The sequence below is a fragment of the Lissotriton helveticus genome, chromosome 5_1, assembly GCF_964261635.1.
Source record: "Lissotriton helveticus chromosome 5_1, aLisHel1.1, whole genome shotgun sequence".
In the NCBI taxonomy this organism is placed as follows: Eukaryota; Metazoa; Chordata; class Amphibia; order Caudata; family Salamandridae; genus Lissotriton; species Lissotriton helveticus.
In genome coordinates, this window is record NC_136065.1 from 289908385 (window position 1) to 289924737 (window position 16353).

The 16353-nt window shown below is 48.9% G+C and overlaps 1 protein-coding gene across 2 annotated transcripts in view; it reads left to right on the top strand.

Annotated features, from left to right (window-relative positions):
- Positions 1-16353, top strand: part of MASP2 (MBL associated serine protease 2) — a 252671-nt gene that overhangs the window by 105948 nt on the left and 130370 nt on the right. For both annotated transcript variants that reach the window (XM_078642238.1, XM_078642239.1), the window contains exons 6-7: positions 2364-2511; positions 4394-4512. In XM_078642238.1, coding sequence (XP_078498364.1) covers positions 2364-2511; positions 4394-4512 — 267 coding nt within the window. The remainder of the gene's footprint in view (positions 1-2363; positions 2512-4393; positions 4513-16353) is intronic.

Sequence of the window (16353 nt, forward strand, 5' to 3'; positions counted from 1 at the left end):
ATCTTTCCCCAGGACCGATCGTAGCATGCGGCGAACCTCCCCCTAATATGCTTGTACACTTTGACAGTGCCACAGTATATGCATGAACGTCCCCAGTTCCCCGCAACCCCTCTTACATTCTCCTCCCTCTGAGCGACCCATCCGGACCAAGCACTGCCCTGTGACATACGACCTGTGTAGTATCTTAAGCTGCACCAGCCTAAGCCTCATTTGAATTGCCACCGTCTGTGGGGAAGAGACCGCCTCCTGCCAGTCCTCATCATCTAACTCCAGGCCGCCCTCAGTCCAGTGCCTTCTGACAATAACTAACGGGTCGCCCATGTTGTTTATCAACTTCTTACATATTAGAGAGATGGTCTTCTCGGGAAGATGGCCATATAGCACTCTGTCTTCAAGGGGTGAAGCATCTGGGAGTGTCGTGCCTCTGGGGATGTGTGTGAGCAGCGATTGTCGGACTTGAAGGTAGCGGAAGTACTCACTGTCATTTAATTGGTACTGCAGCTTAAGAGCATCACATGTGTGTATTGTTCCCCCGCCCCCCAGATGTCTTTGAAGCGTGTGATCCCAATGAGGTCCCACTTGTCGAACCCTCTAGACTTCAATAGACTTCCCAGCCTCTCCAAATTCCAAAGCGGGGTAGCCAGTGTGAACTTCCCCTCCCGCTTGAGGTGTCTGTTAGCCGCATGCCACACATGGACGGCATGCGCCGTAGGTCCTGTGAGTGGATATCTGCGGGGCCAGGCATATAGCGCCCTGGTATAGTTTCCCCCAGGTAACTGCCATCGGTCCATGGCATATCCAGGATCACCTGGAGGCCCGTATATCCCGTGATTCACTGCCGCCAGCTGTGAGGCCCAATAGTATTTCCTTAAGTCCGGCAACCCTATGCCTCCATCATACCAGGGAAAGGTAAGTTTAGAAAAGGCGATGCGGGGTTTACCATCCCAGAGTAGCTGTCTCTGGAGAGCCTCTATTTCTTTAAAGTAGGACGCGGGAACCAAATCCATCGCGTTCTGAAGAGCGTACAAAAAACAGGGCAACGCCATCATTTAAAAAAGTACTGCCCTACCTGGGAGAGCCTTCCAGCGCGCCACATCACTTTTAAATCTCAATAGGGGGGGATCAGGTTGTTAGTGTAGCGGAGCTTCGGGTCTAGCGCAATGTAAATGCCCAGATATTTAAACCCGTCAGATGCAATTTGTATGGGGCAAGTGTCCAGAATAAACGCCGGTCACCCCTCAGAACATATAGCACCCATTTAGACCAATTTACGGCGAAGCCTGAGTACCTCCCGAAAATTGCCAACACATCCAAAAAGCAGCTCAGGGACCGTGATAAAGATTTTAAAAATAGTGAGGGGTGTACATTGAAGTGCTGAATAAAGAACAAGGTGAAATCTGTCATCATTGGTTAATATACAGACGCAGACTGCCTCCTCTTACATGCCTGCTTACAATATTCTGGGATTGAAGCTCTGAGGGGGCCTGCACATCAATTTAGCTTTGCAAAATCATTCATTGATGGACAGCATTTGCCAATGCCTTAACAACAAAACATTGTTGATGATGTTCAGAGTTAATCCTTGATTTGACCGACCCACGTGCCCTTAATTGGACCATGAGCAGTTGAGCAAAGACAATTTCTTGTTGGCTATTCTTCCTGTTAAGATAAAAGTTCACCAAGGCAGATGAGGGAAAGGGGAGTGATGGTGATCGTGTCATCTGGTCCTACTCTGTGGAGCAGGACCAGGTGGGTTTGGGATGATGGTATTTTAAGCCATTATGCAGTCTGAAGATGAGAAGATTGTGATTTTGCTCTAGCGAGGTAGGTTGTAGTCTAGGGGTAGAGTGGGATGTTATTGAAATTATGCATTTATTGATAGGGGCAATCTTGGGGTTGGCAGTGGGCTATTTCGTGGGGGGAGTTGTAGGTGAAGATGAGATGGTCAGCATGTTATAAAAGACAGTTGCTGAAGGTGGCTTTTGGTGCACCCCATACCAATGTCTTATGTCTGTGGAGAGTGACGATCTACACTCTACTGTGATCCTGAATATGTGCTCTTCCTGATCCTTCCATCTTGTATAGCCGGGCCATTCTCCTCCCTTTAAAATGCAGTATGGTCCCTTCCTCTGTACCGGCTGCACCAGCATTTTTGAGGGCTTGGCCTGATGGAACCTAACCATATTTTCCAAAAGAATCCTCATGATCACAATGATTTATCTCTAGATGAAACTCTACAAAATTCATGAGAAAACTGAAGTTAAATTGAAGTTGATGTTCAAATGACATCTTCACAAGATTTTCCCATGTCTCAAACTGTGCCCGTAGCCGCAACAGACACATCTCTTTTTCTCACATTTCAGATTAAAACTGCCAAGAAAGAATATGGCCCCTTCTGTGGGAATATTTTACCTCAGAAAATTGAGACTGGAAGCAACAAAGTGGACATAGCCTTCGACACTGATTTGTCTGGAACTCACAGAGGCTGGAAGGTCCACTACACTACAGTAGGTAGGACACAGGAACATCTGGGGAGGCTGAGAGTGGAACATGTGCAGCATAGGTCTGTGGGGCCAATTCACAGGTGGACAATAGAGGAACGAGGGCTGCTCAGAACTCGTGGTAAGTAGGATGTTTGAGCCAGGGGGGTCTGTGTAGAACTACTTGGCAGTGTTGCACAGGGCACAGATGTGCACTACATCTATCCCTAGGAAGAAGGTGTACAGCTTGTTATGGCACTCCTCCAATATGCATATGGAGATGGAGTAAATGTGTGGTCCACTTTTGAAATGGAGCAGGTGTACAGTCGGCTATGCACAGGGCGCATCCCAGGTGTGCAGTACAGTTAGCATCAGGTGTCTAGTATTGCTATGGATGATGGACATGGATGAGGTGTTCAGTACTGTAATGAACAGACAGCAGGTGTCTGCTATTATGTGGGATAAGGAACAAGTATGTTGTAAGTATTTGGACATGGAACAGTTTCACAGTGCAGTTAAGAAGATAAAGCAGGTGTGCAGTAGGGATATGGACAAGGAACATATGTACTAAACGTTGAGGGTCAACGGAGGGGGAGCTGTGCGGGTATAATCAGGGAGCAGTTCAGATCCGGACAAGTGGAAGGCATGCAGAGGAGTTATGAACAAGGACCACATGTGCATGAAAGTTATGGACAGGAAGCAGGCACAGAACAGAGTTTGTACCGGAGAACAGCTATTCTGAACATTTATGGCCAGTGGACAGCCATGCAGTACAGTTCTGGATAGAGATCAGGTGTTCAGCACACATAGCGACAGGGATTGGGTGTGTGTAGTACAGTTATCAAAAGAGAGCAGGTGTTCTGGGCTGGGAGAAGATGTGAAGAACAGTTATGGACAATGTCTTGTGGGTGACACATGTATAACCAGTGACAGAATGCTAAACCTGCATGTTTTGAATTGCAGAATAAATGTCTCTGCTACCCCACTTTCGCAGCCCTCTTCCACCTGGTTTGGTGCCATCACATACTGTCCCAAAGGCTACTTTAAATCCTTATGTTGAGTCTTGGCAGCAGAAACGAGAGAACCTAGAGATCATGGTTAAGTCCTACCTCTACGGCTGTATAGCATTCACCAAACCCTCCTTCTCTCACGCTTGCACAGGTCGGCTATGATTCACCTGTAGGTTTGTCCAGCATTCATCAGCTCTCCATCTCTGACGCTTGTGAAAGGTAGCCATCACTCACCTGTAGGTCTGTCTCTTGCATTCACTAGCTCTCCATCTCTCTTGCTTGTGCAAGATGGCCATGACTCACCTGGTCTGTCTAGCATGCACCAATCTCTCCATCTCTCACTCTTGCACAGGTCGGCCATGATTCACCTGTAGGGTTGTCCAGCATTCACCTGCTCTCCATCTCTCACGCTTGTGCAAGGTGCCCATGATTCACCTGTAGGTATGTCTCCAGCATTCACCAGCTCTCGATCGCTGACACTTGCGCAAGGGGACCACATGACTCACTTGTAGGTCTTTTTCCAGCATTCACCAGCCCCATCTCTCAAGCTTGTGCAAGGTGGCCATGACTCACCTGTAGGTCTTTCCCCAGCATTCAACAGCTCTCCATCTCTCACACTTGTGCAAGGTGGCCATGACTCATCTGTAAGTCTGTCTTCAGCATTCACCAGCTCTCCATCGCTCACGCTTGTGCAAGGTGGCCATCACTCACATGTAAGTCTGTCACCAGCATTCACCATCTCCCCATCTCTCACGCATGTGCAAGTTGGCCATGACTCACCTGTAGGTCTGTCTTCAGCATTCACCAGCTCTCCATTGCTCACGCTTGTGCAAGGTGGCCATAACTCACCTGTAGGTCTGTCTCCAGCATTCACCAATCTCTCCATCTCTCATATTTGTACAGGTCGACCATGTCCTGATCCAGTGGTGCCGACCAGAGGACGAATAAACCCAGTTCAGCAAAAATTTGTTGTGAAGGACAAATTCACCCTTTCCTGCCAAACAGGATACATGCTAATGCAGGTAAGACATGAATACATGACTGTAGAGGTAAGCAGAGGCAATGCAATAACTATTGTGGCTAGGAAAAGTGACATTTAAGCACAATCTCTCTATAAGGATGTTAACATGTATTGCTTGGAGAGTTCAGCTGATATCGTCTCTCTTTGCCTTACCTTACAGACCATCACATCGCCTCCTAATATATATATTTTTTTATTTATTAGAGTTGTATATAGCGCAAACATGACCCAAAAGGGTATCAGAGCTCTTTACATATATGCAGGTGAGCAAACCGGTAAATCAGACCATAATAAACCATACAAAAATCACAATAAAAGTACAGAGGGCCGTGGGAAGGAGATGGGGATGGAGAGTTACCAGGAGTATATCCACACATTATAAACAAAGAAAAAGGTGAGGGAGAAAGGTAGGGCAGACCATAAAAAACAATCATTTCAATCATAACGGTAGTCCCAGATGAGGCTGTACCCAAGCAGGGTGAAGAAATCCCTCCAGTCACTAGAGAGATCAACAGAGTAGGAATAGCATCAGGAAATAGAGTACCAGTGTGTCCAGAGTGACCTATCGGTGTGGGAGAGTCAATATAATGGGAGCTAGCGCAAGGATTTGTTCATCAATAGCATTTTCACTTGTTTTTTGAATGATGCAGAAGACGTGTTGATTCAAATTTTCGATGGCAGAGAATTCCAATTTCTCAGAGCAATACCAGAGAAGGTTTGATTGTATGTTTTTTTTCTTACATTTCTGTGGTTTCAGCAGTAATGATGAGGTGCTTTGAGAGGTTCTAGAGCCACCTGACAACTCCAATTTTTGTGCAATGTATTGTGGGGTGTTGGGGTGAATGGCTTTGTGTATTAAACAGGCAATTTTCAGATGGATTCTTGACTCGTAGGGGAGGCAGTTTAGAGATGTCAAATCGGGTGTAATGTGGGTATTGCGTTTAGATCCCGTAATGAGCCTTGCAGCTGCATTAAGTGAGGGTCTTAGGGGGCCAACTTAGTTCTGGGTAGGCCACACAAAGTTGCATTTCCATAGTCCAGCCTGAAAATCACTAGGGCTTGGACGAGTGATTAGAAGTCATCCGCAGGGAGGAAGGGTTTGCTTTTCCTTAGAATGCTCAGTTGAAAGTTAGCTCTTTTGTGGCTAAGCTGATGTGATCCTACATGTTCATGTTCTTTTCAAGTACAATTCCCAGAGATTTGGCAGAATCGATAACATGCAGAATGCAACTGAGGGCTGTTAAATATTTGAATCAGACATCAATGTCTAGAGATTGTTTGGGGGGGTGAAATTAAAATGAATTCGGTTTTGAGTGTGTTTAGTTTGAGACAGTTGTAGGTCAGCCAATTGTGAGTTTTTTAAAGAGTTGTGTTAAGGGATCTAATATCCTCCAAGAAGATTTTCAGGTAAAGTTGGGTGTTGTTGGTGTACATGTGATAATTGATTCTTGAAGCTTTCAGGATTTTGGTTAACTATTCTATGAATAGGTTAAAGAGAGTGGATGAGAGAGAGGAACCCTGCAGAACTCTTAATGAGACTGGTGTAGAGTTGGACAGGGAGTGATTTGTCTTTATTCTTTGGGATCTATTGTGGAGGAAGAAGGCGAACCAACCTAGGATGGGGCCATAGAGCCCCATCCTTTTTTCAAGTAAATCCAGGCGGCAGTCATGTTGGACTGTATCAAATGCTGAGGAGAGGTCGAGGAGGATTAGCAGACAGGATTAATTTTGATCAAGCATTTGTAAAGTGTCAACTTTGTGCTTGACGGCCGATTCAGTGCTGTGTCCGTGACAGAATGCAGATTGATATTGGTCCAGAAGTTGGAATTTCTCCATGTGATTGTGTAGCTGGATATGCACACATTTCTCAATGAGATTAGAAAGAATGGGAATGCTGGAGATAGGGCGGAAGTTATTTGGATCCTTGTGGTCTGCCGTCTGTGTTTTAAAAATGGGGGTAAACTTGAGAGATTCTCCTTATGGTGTCTTGACATAGCGAAGCGTTTATTATTATAACCCAGAAAAAAGGCAGAATGTTCTTCCCAGTTAGGCTGCAGATTAGACCCAAGGAGAGGTTTGAGTTGTCGGTTGGATTGTGATTTGATGATTTTAAACAGTTATTTTGGTCGGTTTCTGTCGTCATTTAGCTGTTTCCTAAAGAAGTCTGCTTTGGAGCTATGTATCCATTCATTATAAATGCTTTGCCGAGATCTCAGGTGTTTGAGGCGATCTAAAGAGGGTGGGAGAGTTGTAATGAATGTGCCACTCTTGTGGTTGAGTATACCATGATGACCGTCAAATACCACCATCTTAAACTGACTTTAGCGGGTTATTTTATTCTAGCCTTAATGTAGAACGGCCTTACATATGCCTGCTTAGTGAGAGCCGTTTTGGAGTAGAACAGTACATTTCGATACGAGCTCTTATTATTGGCTTTGACATGGCCTCATGTCAATATTGCTCTTCCCTGCACTGGAGCACAATTTGCTGCCATGCGCCGACGCAGACACCCTTGCACCATGGTGCAAGGATGCCTGCATCACAGGGATGATTGTTCATGTGCAGGAAGGAGTCCCTTCCTGCATGTAAACAATCTGAAATGCCATTTTCAACCTCTATGTGTGCTGTATTAGCACACATAGATCTTGCAAAATGTCATTTTTTCAAATGATTGTTTATGTGCAGGAAGGTATACCCTCCTGCACATAAACAACCACCAGAGGTGATTTCCTTGTTCAATGTGTGCTGCATTCTGCATGCAGCACGCATAGAAAGAGGAGAAAATGAGGAGAACTTAATACATTTCTCCTAGTTTCGCCTTCCAACACCTCTCCTGGGGAGGCGTAGCAGTCAGACGGATTCACATGTTTACAATTTCTTGTAAATCGGAAAATTCGTCAGGTTCCATGGGTGTTGTGTGGGGACCCCAACAGCAACACCCATGGAACGCCCCTTTCATGCAAAGTACTGCGTGTAAAGGGACCATATTTACAAGAACAGGAAAAGCCATGCAGGGAGGCTTTTCCTGTCCTTGTACATATGGGGCAGCAAAATGTGCCACCAGTGTGCCACATAAAGTGACACACCGGCGGCGCAAGGGGCTTGTAAATAAGCCCCTTTGTTTGGGTCAGAAGCATTTGTACAGGCATGCAGCAATTAGGAAAAAGAAATGAGTTGGATATTTCATGTCGCCTGCAGTTGTGGGTAAAATAAGCTGAGACAGATCATTATTTCTGAATCGCCAGCATACAGGCTATGACAAAATCATATGAAGAAATTATGCTACCTAGAGTATCGTGTACTAAAGTTGTTTTTGGTCGCAAAGCCTGTGAATTTGGCTTTATAAAGGGAGAACACCCTCCTAAATGTACAAAACCCCTTTATGTTTCACAATGCACAACAGATTTATGAGCCAGAAAAGTCTGTTCAACTCTGTGAGAAATTGGGTTGTTAGTTGAGGGTAGGTGTGGCCCTTCTCAAGCAACAACCACAATCCTTGTCAGGATGAACCACAAAAAGTCATTAAATTAACCTGTGCTTAACCCTGTGGTAGCTTTAGACAAAAGCAGTCAGGTTTAACTTAGAGGCAATGTCTAAAGTATTTATGCAGCACTTCAATAGTAATAGCAAATTATTTGAAACTATAATGACAAAAATACAATCAGTAGAACAGGAGGTATGAATTTAAAAACAATTTACGTGACAGATAGCACCTTAAAGATCAAATCACCAACCATGGACATCAAGTCGCACAAGACCGGTGCAAAGTCGAAGTTTATTTTGGTTTTTTTTTGCCTTCTTTTTTATTTTTTTTATTTTAAACAGAGCTTTATTCGTACAAATTACATTGTACACAGCATGTTACCACAACCCGGGGGCCGGCAGCGAACACTACAGTCGGCTAATCACAAAGATCTAGGTAACACAGCCATCAAGCCGACATCCCAGGGGACCGGCGGCGCAAGATCAAGAGATAGAAATATGCAACAGATTATTATGCATTACTCCCACCACCCTTGTGCAGAGGCTGAATATTCTGTTCACCGCACGTGTTCACAATGCCGGGCCGGAAACTGATATATCTGGAATGATCTTCTCTGTGTGTCCTTTGTGAACCGCCCAATAAACTAAACCCCTACCTATCCAACTCCCCCTCCCATCCCACCCCCCCTGCACTGTATATACTCCTGCTCTACACCTCAACCACCCGTATACCCCTATGACCTCAGAGGTGGAACGCCTCCCTGTGGAGTTGTCCTATTGCTGTAGTTGTGCCTGTGCCTTCTCCCCTTCCCCGCCCGTATCTTCCTCTACATCACGCTGTCCCAAATATTCCTGATAGAGACCCCAAAAACTTTTTGGTCGACTCACAGGGGGAAGAAGAGCGCTATAGCATTCCGTTTGTGTGCAACAATATCACATATCATGTGCCCATCTTTTTGTGGTTGGGAGTGGCCCTCTCATCCAACACATTGCAATTACGCGTTTGGCCATCAGCATGCCCATATCTGTCAGGCGGCGCAGGGCCTTCGGTAGGCCCTTGGAGTGGCCCAGTAGTGCCAAGGCAGGATCCGGCGACAAGTCAGTAGCCAGAATTAGACTCATTTCGGCAAACACACCATCCCAATACCTGCGGATACCAGGGCACGACCATGCGAGATGTATAAAGGCCGCGAGTGGCGCACGGCATCTATCGCAAACAGCCGACTGTCGAAGGCCGTACCTATGGAGCCTCTCCGGTGTATAGTACACCTGTTGTAGATATTTAAAATGGATCAGCCTGTGTCTGCCGTTTAGCGATATTTTCCTGGTGCTTGAGCAGCAATATGCCCACATATCGTCATCTATGGTGACTTGCAGGTCGTCTTGCCATTCCATTCTCGCTTTCGAGAGCGGCTACTCCCCTTTCACTCTAATCATACTATATAGATTCGCCACCAGTCTCCTGGAGGAAGTCGTTTTAATTACATAGGTAAGCTCCGGGATCTCCTGTGGCTCCGCTAAATCCGGGCCCAAGAGGTCAAGCAATGCACTGCAGACTCTGTGATATTGGAAACGTGTCAGAAGTGAGGGCCTTTCCAGGGCTGTCTCTGCTTGGGCAGAAGTCTTCACCGCGCCCTCGAAAAACAAGGCGCCCGCAGTGTGTATACCCATCTCATGGAGTGCCCGTACCACTCCCTTCTCCGTTAGGGGAGATAGCCACATTGTCCATTCAATAGGCAGTAGTGGCGAATACAGCAATGCTCCGCCTCTAGCTCGCAGTAGCGCGTGCCATGCATGATTGGTGGTTGTGATCGAGTCCAAAATGCCAACTCTGCGGTCCACCGGCTGGAAGATCATCGCAGGCAGCGGTAGGGGGTCTGCAAACAATCGTTCCATTCTAACATGTGGAATAGTCTCTTGCCCATGAATCCACGTGTGTAGGTGCGCGGCCTGAGCCACTCTGTAATAACGTTCCATGTCAGGGGCGCCCAGTCCCCCCTGGTCATAAGGGAGCACAAGAGTTGTCCACTTCACTCTGGGCTGTTTAGCACCCCAGGCCAGTCTGATCAGCAGTTGTGTCAGTCTGTTAAAGAACGCCTTCGAGAGCACTATTGGTAAGTTGTTAAAGAGGAATAGCAATCTAGGAAGAATTACCATTTTCATTATGGCGACTCTGCCCATCAAGGATAACGGCAGTTTACACCATACCTCCACTTCATCTTCAAGTTTGCTGTGCAAGACACCATAGTTTTCGCGTATAAGGATTTCAGAGTCTGTGTGAAGCATAACGCCCAGATATCTGACTGGTTCAGACGTCCAATGCAACGGGTATTCCATGTCAAATTGTGTCGTGCTTGGAGTCAGCGGGAACGCCACTGACTTTGCCCAATTTATTTTGAGCCCAGAGAGGGCGCCAAAGTGCACCACTTCCCCCCGCCTTTGACACGGTGGACCACTCCATCCTTCTGCGCCGTGTCAAGTCGGCGGGCATCGAGGGCCCTCCCCTGGCCTGGCTGGAGTCCTTCCTGTCTGATCGCTCTCAGGCTGTCCACCTGGCAGAATTCGCTGCTCCTCCCCGTAAAATAACTTGTGGGGTTCCCCAGGGCTCTTCTCTTTCCCCCCTACTTTTTAACCTATACATCTTCCCTCTTATTTTTGCTTTGCAGCACATGGAGGTCGCGGTGTATAACTATGCCGACAACCTCCAACTTATTTTTGATTTGTCCCCGGCTTCGTCAGGTCAAACCGGCTTCCAGTCCGTGATGCTATTCATCTGTGAATGGATGAATATGAACCACCTCAAGCTAAATCCGGACAAAACGGAGCTGGTCCTGACGGGCGGTATTGGCAATCCTTGGTCACCTCTTTTTTGGCCACCATCCCTGGGTGCCCCCCCCCACTCCTTCCCTATCAGTTAAAACGTTAGGTATTACTCTTAATCACCAACTTACACTTCATTCACATATTAGTTCAGTTGTTTCTTCTTGGTTTTTTTCCTTACGGACCATCAGGAAAATATCCAGATTTTTTTCTGTTCCCGCCCTCAAACTGATAATAATGGCCATGGTTCTGTCAAAAATTGACTACGGGAACATCGTTTATAACGGTGTCCCCGCATATGCCCTTCATCGCCTTCAGCTGGTCCAGAACCAAGCAGCTCGCCTGGTTTACGGCCTGGCCAAGTCACACCACTCCACTCCCCTCTTGAAAGCCCTTCACTGGCTCCCTATTAAACAGCGGGCACTGTTTAAATTGGGATGCCTCACTTTTCAAGCCCAAGCGGGCACTGCTCCGGCATTCATCAATTCTGCTATCACGAGTTACTGTCCGCCGAGAGCCCTTCGTTCCTCCTCCCTGGGCTTGCTGGCAGTACCTCGCTTCAAGAAGAAAAGAGCTGGTGGCCAGAAATTTTCAGTTCTGGCCCTCACCTTCTGGAACGCTCTTCCACCCTCAGTAAGGCTTCTGCCCTCCTATATGGAATACCGCAGGGCCTTAAAAACCCTTTTGTTCCAGCAAGCGTTCAACTGTTAGCCTACCGTTTTCTGTCTGCTTGTTCTTGCCACTGTTAACTCTTAAGCGCCAAGAAACTGCCTAGTACACGAGCGCTCTATAAATGCTTTTAAATTCCAAATTCCAGCACGGACGGAAGATTCGTCTCCGGATTGCGAACGTATAGTAATGTATCATCCGCGTACGTTGATACTATTATTTTGTACGTCGGAAGCTTATCCCCTCGTGTCCGTGAAACTCCCTGAGGGCACAAGCCAGCGGTTCAGCCACCAGCGCGTATAGTAACGGCAATAGCGGGCAACCTTGTCTGGTGCCTCTGCTGATCGAAAAGGAGTCAGATACACGATCTCCTATACGTAGACGAGCCGTGGGGTGGTGGTATAGTGCCCCAATCATTTGTAGAAATGGCTCACCCAGTCCCAGTCTCCGCAACACCCGTACCATGAAGGGCCATTCGACGGAGTCGAAGGCCTTTTCCATGTCGAGGGAGATGGCTATAGCCTTAGTGTCCTGTCGGACATACTGCATAGTGCCCAGTACCGTCCTAAGATTGTAGGTGAGATTCCTGCCGGGCACAAACCCCGCCTGCTCCGGCGCCACCAATTCTGGGGCTAGTAGAGCTAGTCTTGTCGCCAAAACTTTGGCGTAAATCTTAGCATCGACGTTTAATAAGGACGTCATGAGGTCGGAGGTTTGCCAGGTTTGGGAATTGTTACTATCAGTGCTTCCCTCATCGACCGCGGCATATTGCCCTCGACACACACTTCAGCAAACAATTCAGACAGGTGTGGGAGGAGGATATCATTGAATGCTTTATAGAAACCTACCGTGAGCCCGTCAGCACCCGGAGCACTGCCTGAGCGCATGCTCACCAGCGCCTCTAGAATTTCATCCTTATGTATGGGTTGCATCAGGAATTCCCGATCGGAATCTTTCAGGAAGGGTAGCTGTATATGGCTCAGATAATCATCAATATCATCCTCCATATTCCCTGCTTTGGAAGTGTAGAGCCCAGAGTAGTATGTTTTAAACTCGTCAACAATCTCAGCCTCCTCCGTAAGGAGTCTTCCGTCAGCCGATTCTAGTTCGGATATCACCTGTGGTCGTCTGGTGTTTTTTAAGATCCGGGCCAGGAGGGAGCCAGGGCGGTCCCCCTCACCGTATGTACGGGCCGTGGCATATTTCCCCATGTGTCTCACCTCCCTATCCGCTTCTTCGTTGTATTCCTATATGAGAGACTTAATGTCTGCCGCCACGCCGTCGCAGGTCTCGTTTAGCTGTCGCCTTTCCAGCTCAGCTAGTTGCCCTTCTAAGTGTTTCAATCTCTGGCGGATGGCTTTGAGCACGCTCGAATGCTTCGACATCGCTATACCCCGAATATATACCTTGAACGCTTCCCAGACTGTGTGAAAACTGTCAACCGACCCTATATTGGTGTCAAAATACCCCTCTATTTCTTCAGCCAGCTCCCCCATAAACTGCTCGTCCAGAAGTGAGTAAGGCAGGAAGCGCCATGTGAAGGGTGGGATTCTCTTAGCTGGTGTCTCTAGGGTCAAGAGGAGTGATGAGTGGTCCGAGAGTGTTCGCGCCAGTACCGTGCAGGAGCTAACGTATCTAGTCACGGCGGATGTTATAAGCCAGTAATCAATCCTGGTATGTATGTTATGAAAGGCGGAATAATTTGTGAATCCTCCCTTCCCAGTGTGCCTGCTTCTCCACACATCTACCAGGTCTAGTGTGATGAGTTCCGACTGAACCTTCAGTGCTGAGGCTGTAATCCTACGTGGCGGACCTGATGACCTGTCCAGGTCTGGATTTAGTACTAAGTTGAGATCTCCACCCCAGAGCATCTGAGAGTCGGTGTAAGCACGGCAGTGTTGTGATAAAGTGTCGTAAAAGTCTGGGGAATCATAATTAGGACCATAAACATTCACCACTATGAAATCGTACCCCTTCCCCAAGCATCTAGATATTAGGTATCTGCCATCTCGGTCTGCTCTCAGCAACGACAATGTCAGTTTGGCTTTTGGGTTAACCCATGTCAGTACCCCTCTAGAGTGTGTCGTGAATCCAGCCACAGTTATGTTACCCACTAGTCCCCTGCTGTGAAGCATTTTACTGGTAAGCGGAAGGTGTGTTTCTTGGATGAGAGCTAGGTCCACTTCATGTCGCTGTAGGTAGTTAATGACTTTCCTGATTTTGCGGTAATCATTCAGACCCCTCACATTCCACGTCATTGCCTTAAACGTCCCCCTTTCCCCCATCACGGGACCGCCAATTGTCGTGGACATCGTATCAGTGGAACTGGTCATTGTAGGGCTGCAGGAAGCCCAGTGTTAGGGTATGCAGTGTGAGCAGTCATTATGTGCAACATTGAACAATAAACAATCTCCTGATCCCCACCCACCTCGCACAGCAGTCCCTCCCCAACTTGGCCTTGCAGGTCCCAAACCCACCCTTCCCAACCGTTCATTGTACCACCTAACATGGTGACTCGTACTTCAACAAAGCATTGCGCTCGGGGCCCGAGGTCGCCTGACTGCACATGAACCTCTATCTTCTCGGAGAGTTGTGTCAGACCACCTCCTCCCTCCGCCAGCACTTCCCGAATTATGTCTAGAGCACTTTATATACCATCTATTGTCATTCAGGGAGTAACGTCCCCTCCTCCCGTCACACATAGAATAGCACATCCCCCTCACACACATCTCAATGAGGCTTCATGCAGCTGTGTCCGCCTCTATAGCGCAGTTGCCACCCACAACACAGGTGACCCATGCAAGTCCCATAATAGCCATCATAACTTATCTGCTAGGAGTTCGTCAGTCTGTCCGCAGAGCGAGCCAGTCAGTTATCTCAAACGGAATTTGCTGCAAACCACAAGTGATAGGAGCCAGACCAGCCCGCAGCATGAGGCCAGGGTTTTGGTTACTCCTGTTCATCCAGTCGGCTATTATCGCCCTCTGCCTGACGTTCCTGTTCACCATTCCTCTTTTCTCTCCCCCAGCTCTTCAATGCTTTCTGCAGTTCGTTTGGGTCCGTGAAGATGTGCGAGCGTCCCTGTTTGTTGACACGTAGTTTGGCAGGATACAGCATCGCGTAGTCGAGCCCAAGTTCCCTGAGGCGTTTCTTGTGCGGCCCAAATTGTTTACGAGCTTCCTGCACTCTGGCCGTGAAGTCCGGAAATATTGAGATCGCCGAACCTTCAAATTGTAGATCAGCTTTGGCTCTGGCCAGCCTGAGTGCTGTGTCCCGGTCTCTATAGTTGAGCAGCTTCGCTATAATTGGGCGGGGGGGCATCCCCGGGCGCGCTGCGGGCCCAGGGATCTATGGGCCCGTTCCACCACGAACATCGTCGAGAACACCCCCTCACCTAGCAGAGTAGTCAGTAGCTTCTCTATGAATAGTTCCATCTTACCGGTTTGGGTGGCCTCCGGCAGGCCCGTTATGCGTAGGTTACAGCGTCGCAAGCGCGCCTCCAAGTCTTTGGTCTTGTCTTGGAGAGACCTCATGAGGTTTTCCACACGCTTGTGGGCCGTGTCCAGTTCAGTCTGCGCCTCTTCGACCTCTGTTATTCTCCTTTCCGCCATGTCGTGCTTCTCTGCGTGCTTGTCTAGCCGCTCAGTCATACGGTCCATCCTGTACGTCATGGCGTCCATTTTGGTGCCCAATGCAGAAATGCTGGATTGTAGACTCTGTTCCATGGAACGGAGCATGGTTTTGATGTCGGAGTCCACCACCCGCTCCTCTTCCGGTAGCTCGGACTCCTTGTGTAGCATTGGAGGGCTCTGGACTTGTACCCGTCGCTGCGCGAAGGGGAGTCTGCTCTGCGTCTTGTCACCCTTCCCCATCGTGATGGGCCAGACGCTTCCAGTAAACGAAGATGCGATAGCAGGCCTTATCAGGGGGTCAATAGGACATAAAAGCCTCACCTCCAGGAGCGGGATACCCCCGGGAGCTGCGCGCTGTATGTCTCCCTCCACTCAGCCAGGCAGATCAAGCAAGGCGCAGGGATCAGGTCCCGTCCGTTTCTGTCCGTCAAGTCGTGCCAGGCTGGTTCGCCCCTACACACTGGGCCTGGCGCCGTGAATGTAGACTTCAGAGCTTCCGACACACTCCCCCGTGCCCAGCGCTACTGTTCGTGTGCACAATTCACCGTATCCTCCTTTGTACCTGCGCACCGTGAACCCGTCAGTCTCAGCTGTGGTTCATCACGGACTTACTGTCTGCTGCCCCTGCCAGGCCTCAGTCAGGAGGATCTACTTTGGGCTTTGTGGGCAGATTGAGCGACCCCACACGGTGCAGACCTTCCTCCGACACCAGCAGTGGCATGCGTGAGCACAACGTCGTGCACAGCCGACCCCTGGCGTGTCCCTGGCTCGCACGCACTGCCCCCAGACCCGGCGCCGCACGGCCTTCTTGGCCGCCGGGTCCGTCTACAAGATGGCGCTTCCTCGCGGCTCCACCGCACAGCAGTCACTAGGAGCCTCCAGCGCCCCCTCTGATGTTCGGACTGGTCCCGTCGGGACCGCGCGACAGGCCCCGCGGTGCACGCGCTCGTCGGGAGCGCTCCAGGCCAGCCGACACTGAGACCGATCCCCTTTCCCCGGGGGAGCCTCGCACATTGCTGCCACACGCACGCGCACACCGCGCGGTTCCGGAGTCCGCTGGGGACCGCGGCCCAGGTCCGCTCGGCACTTCGCAGCGCCGCACGCACTCCTCTCAATGTCTGGATGTCTCCGTTTAGGGACCGCTGGAGTCGGGATCGCGTCCGCCGCCGAATGCTGAGGGCGGCGGGACAAATCCGTTGCTCTGGACCAGGATAGTGAAGGATAGTTCGGAAGTGCCA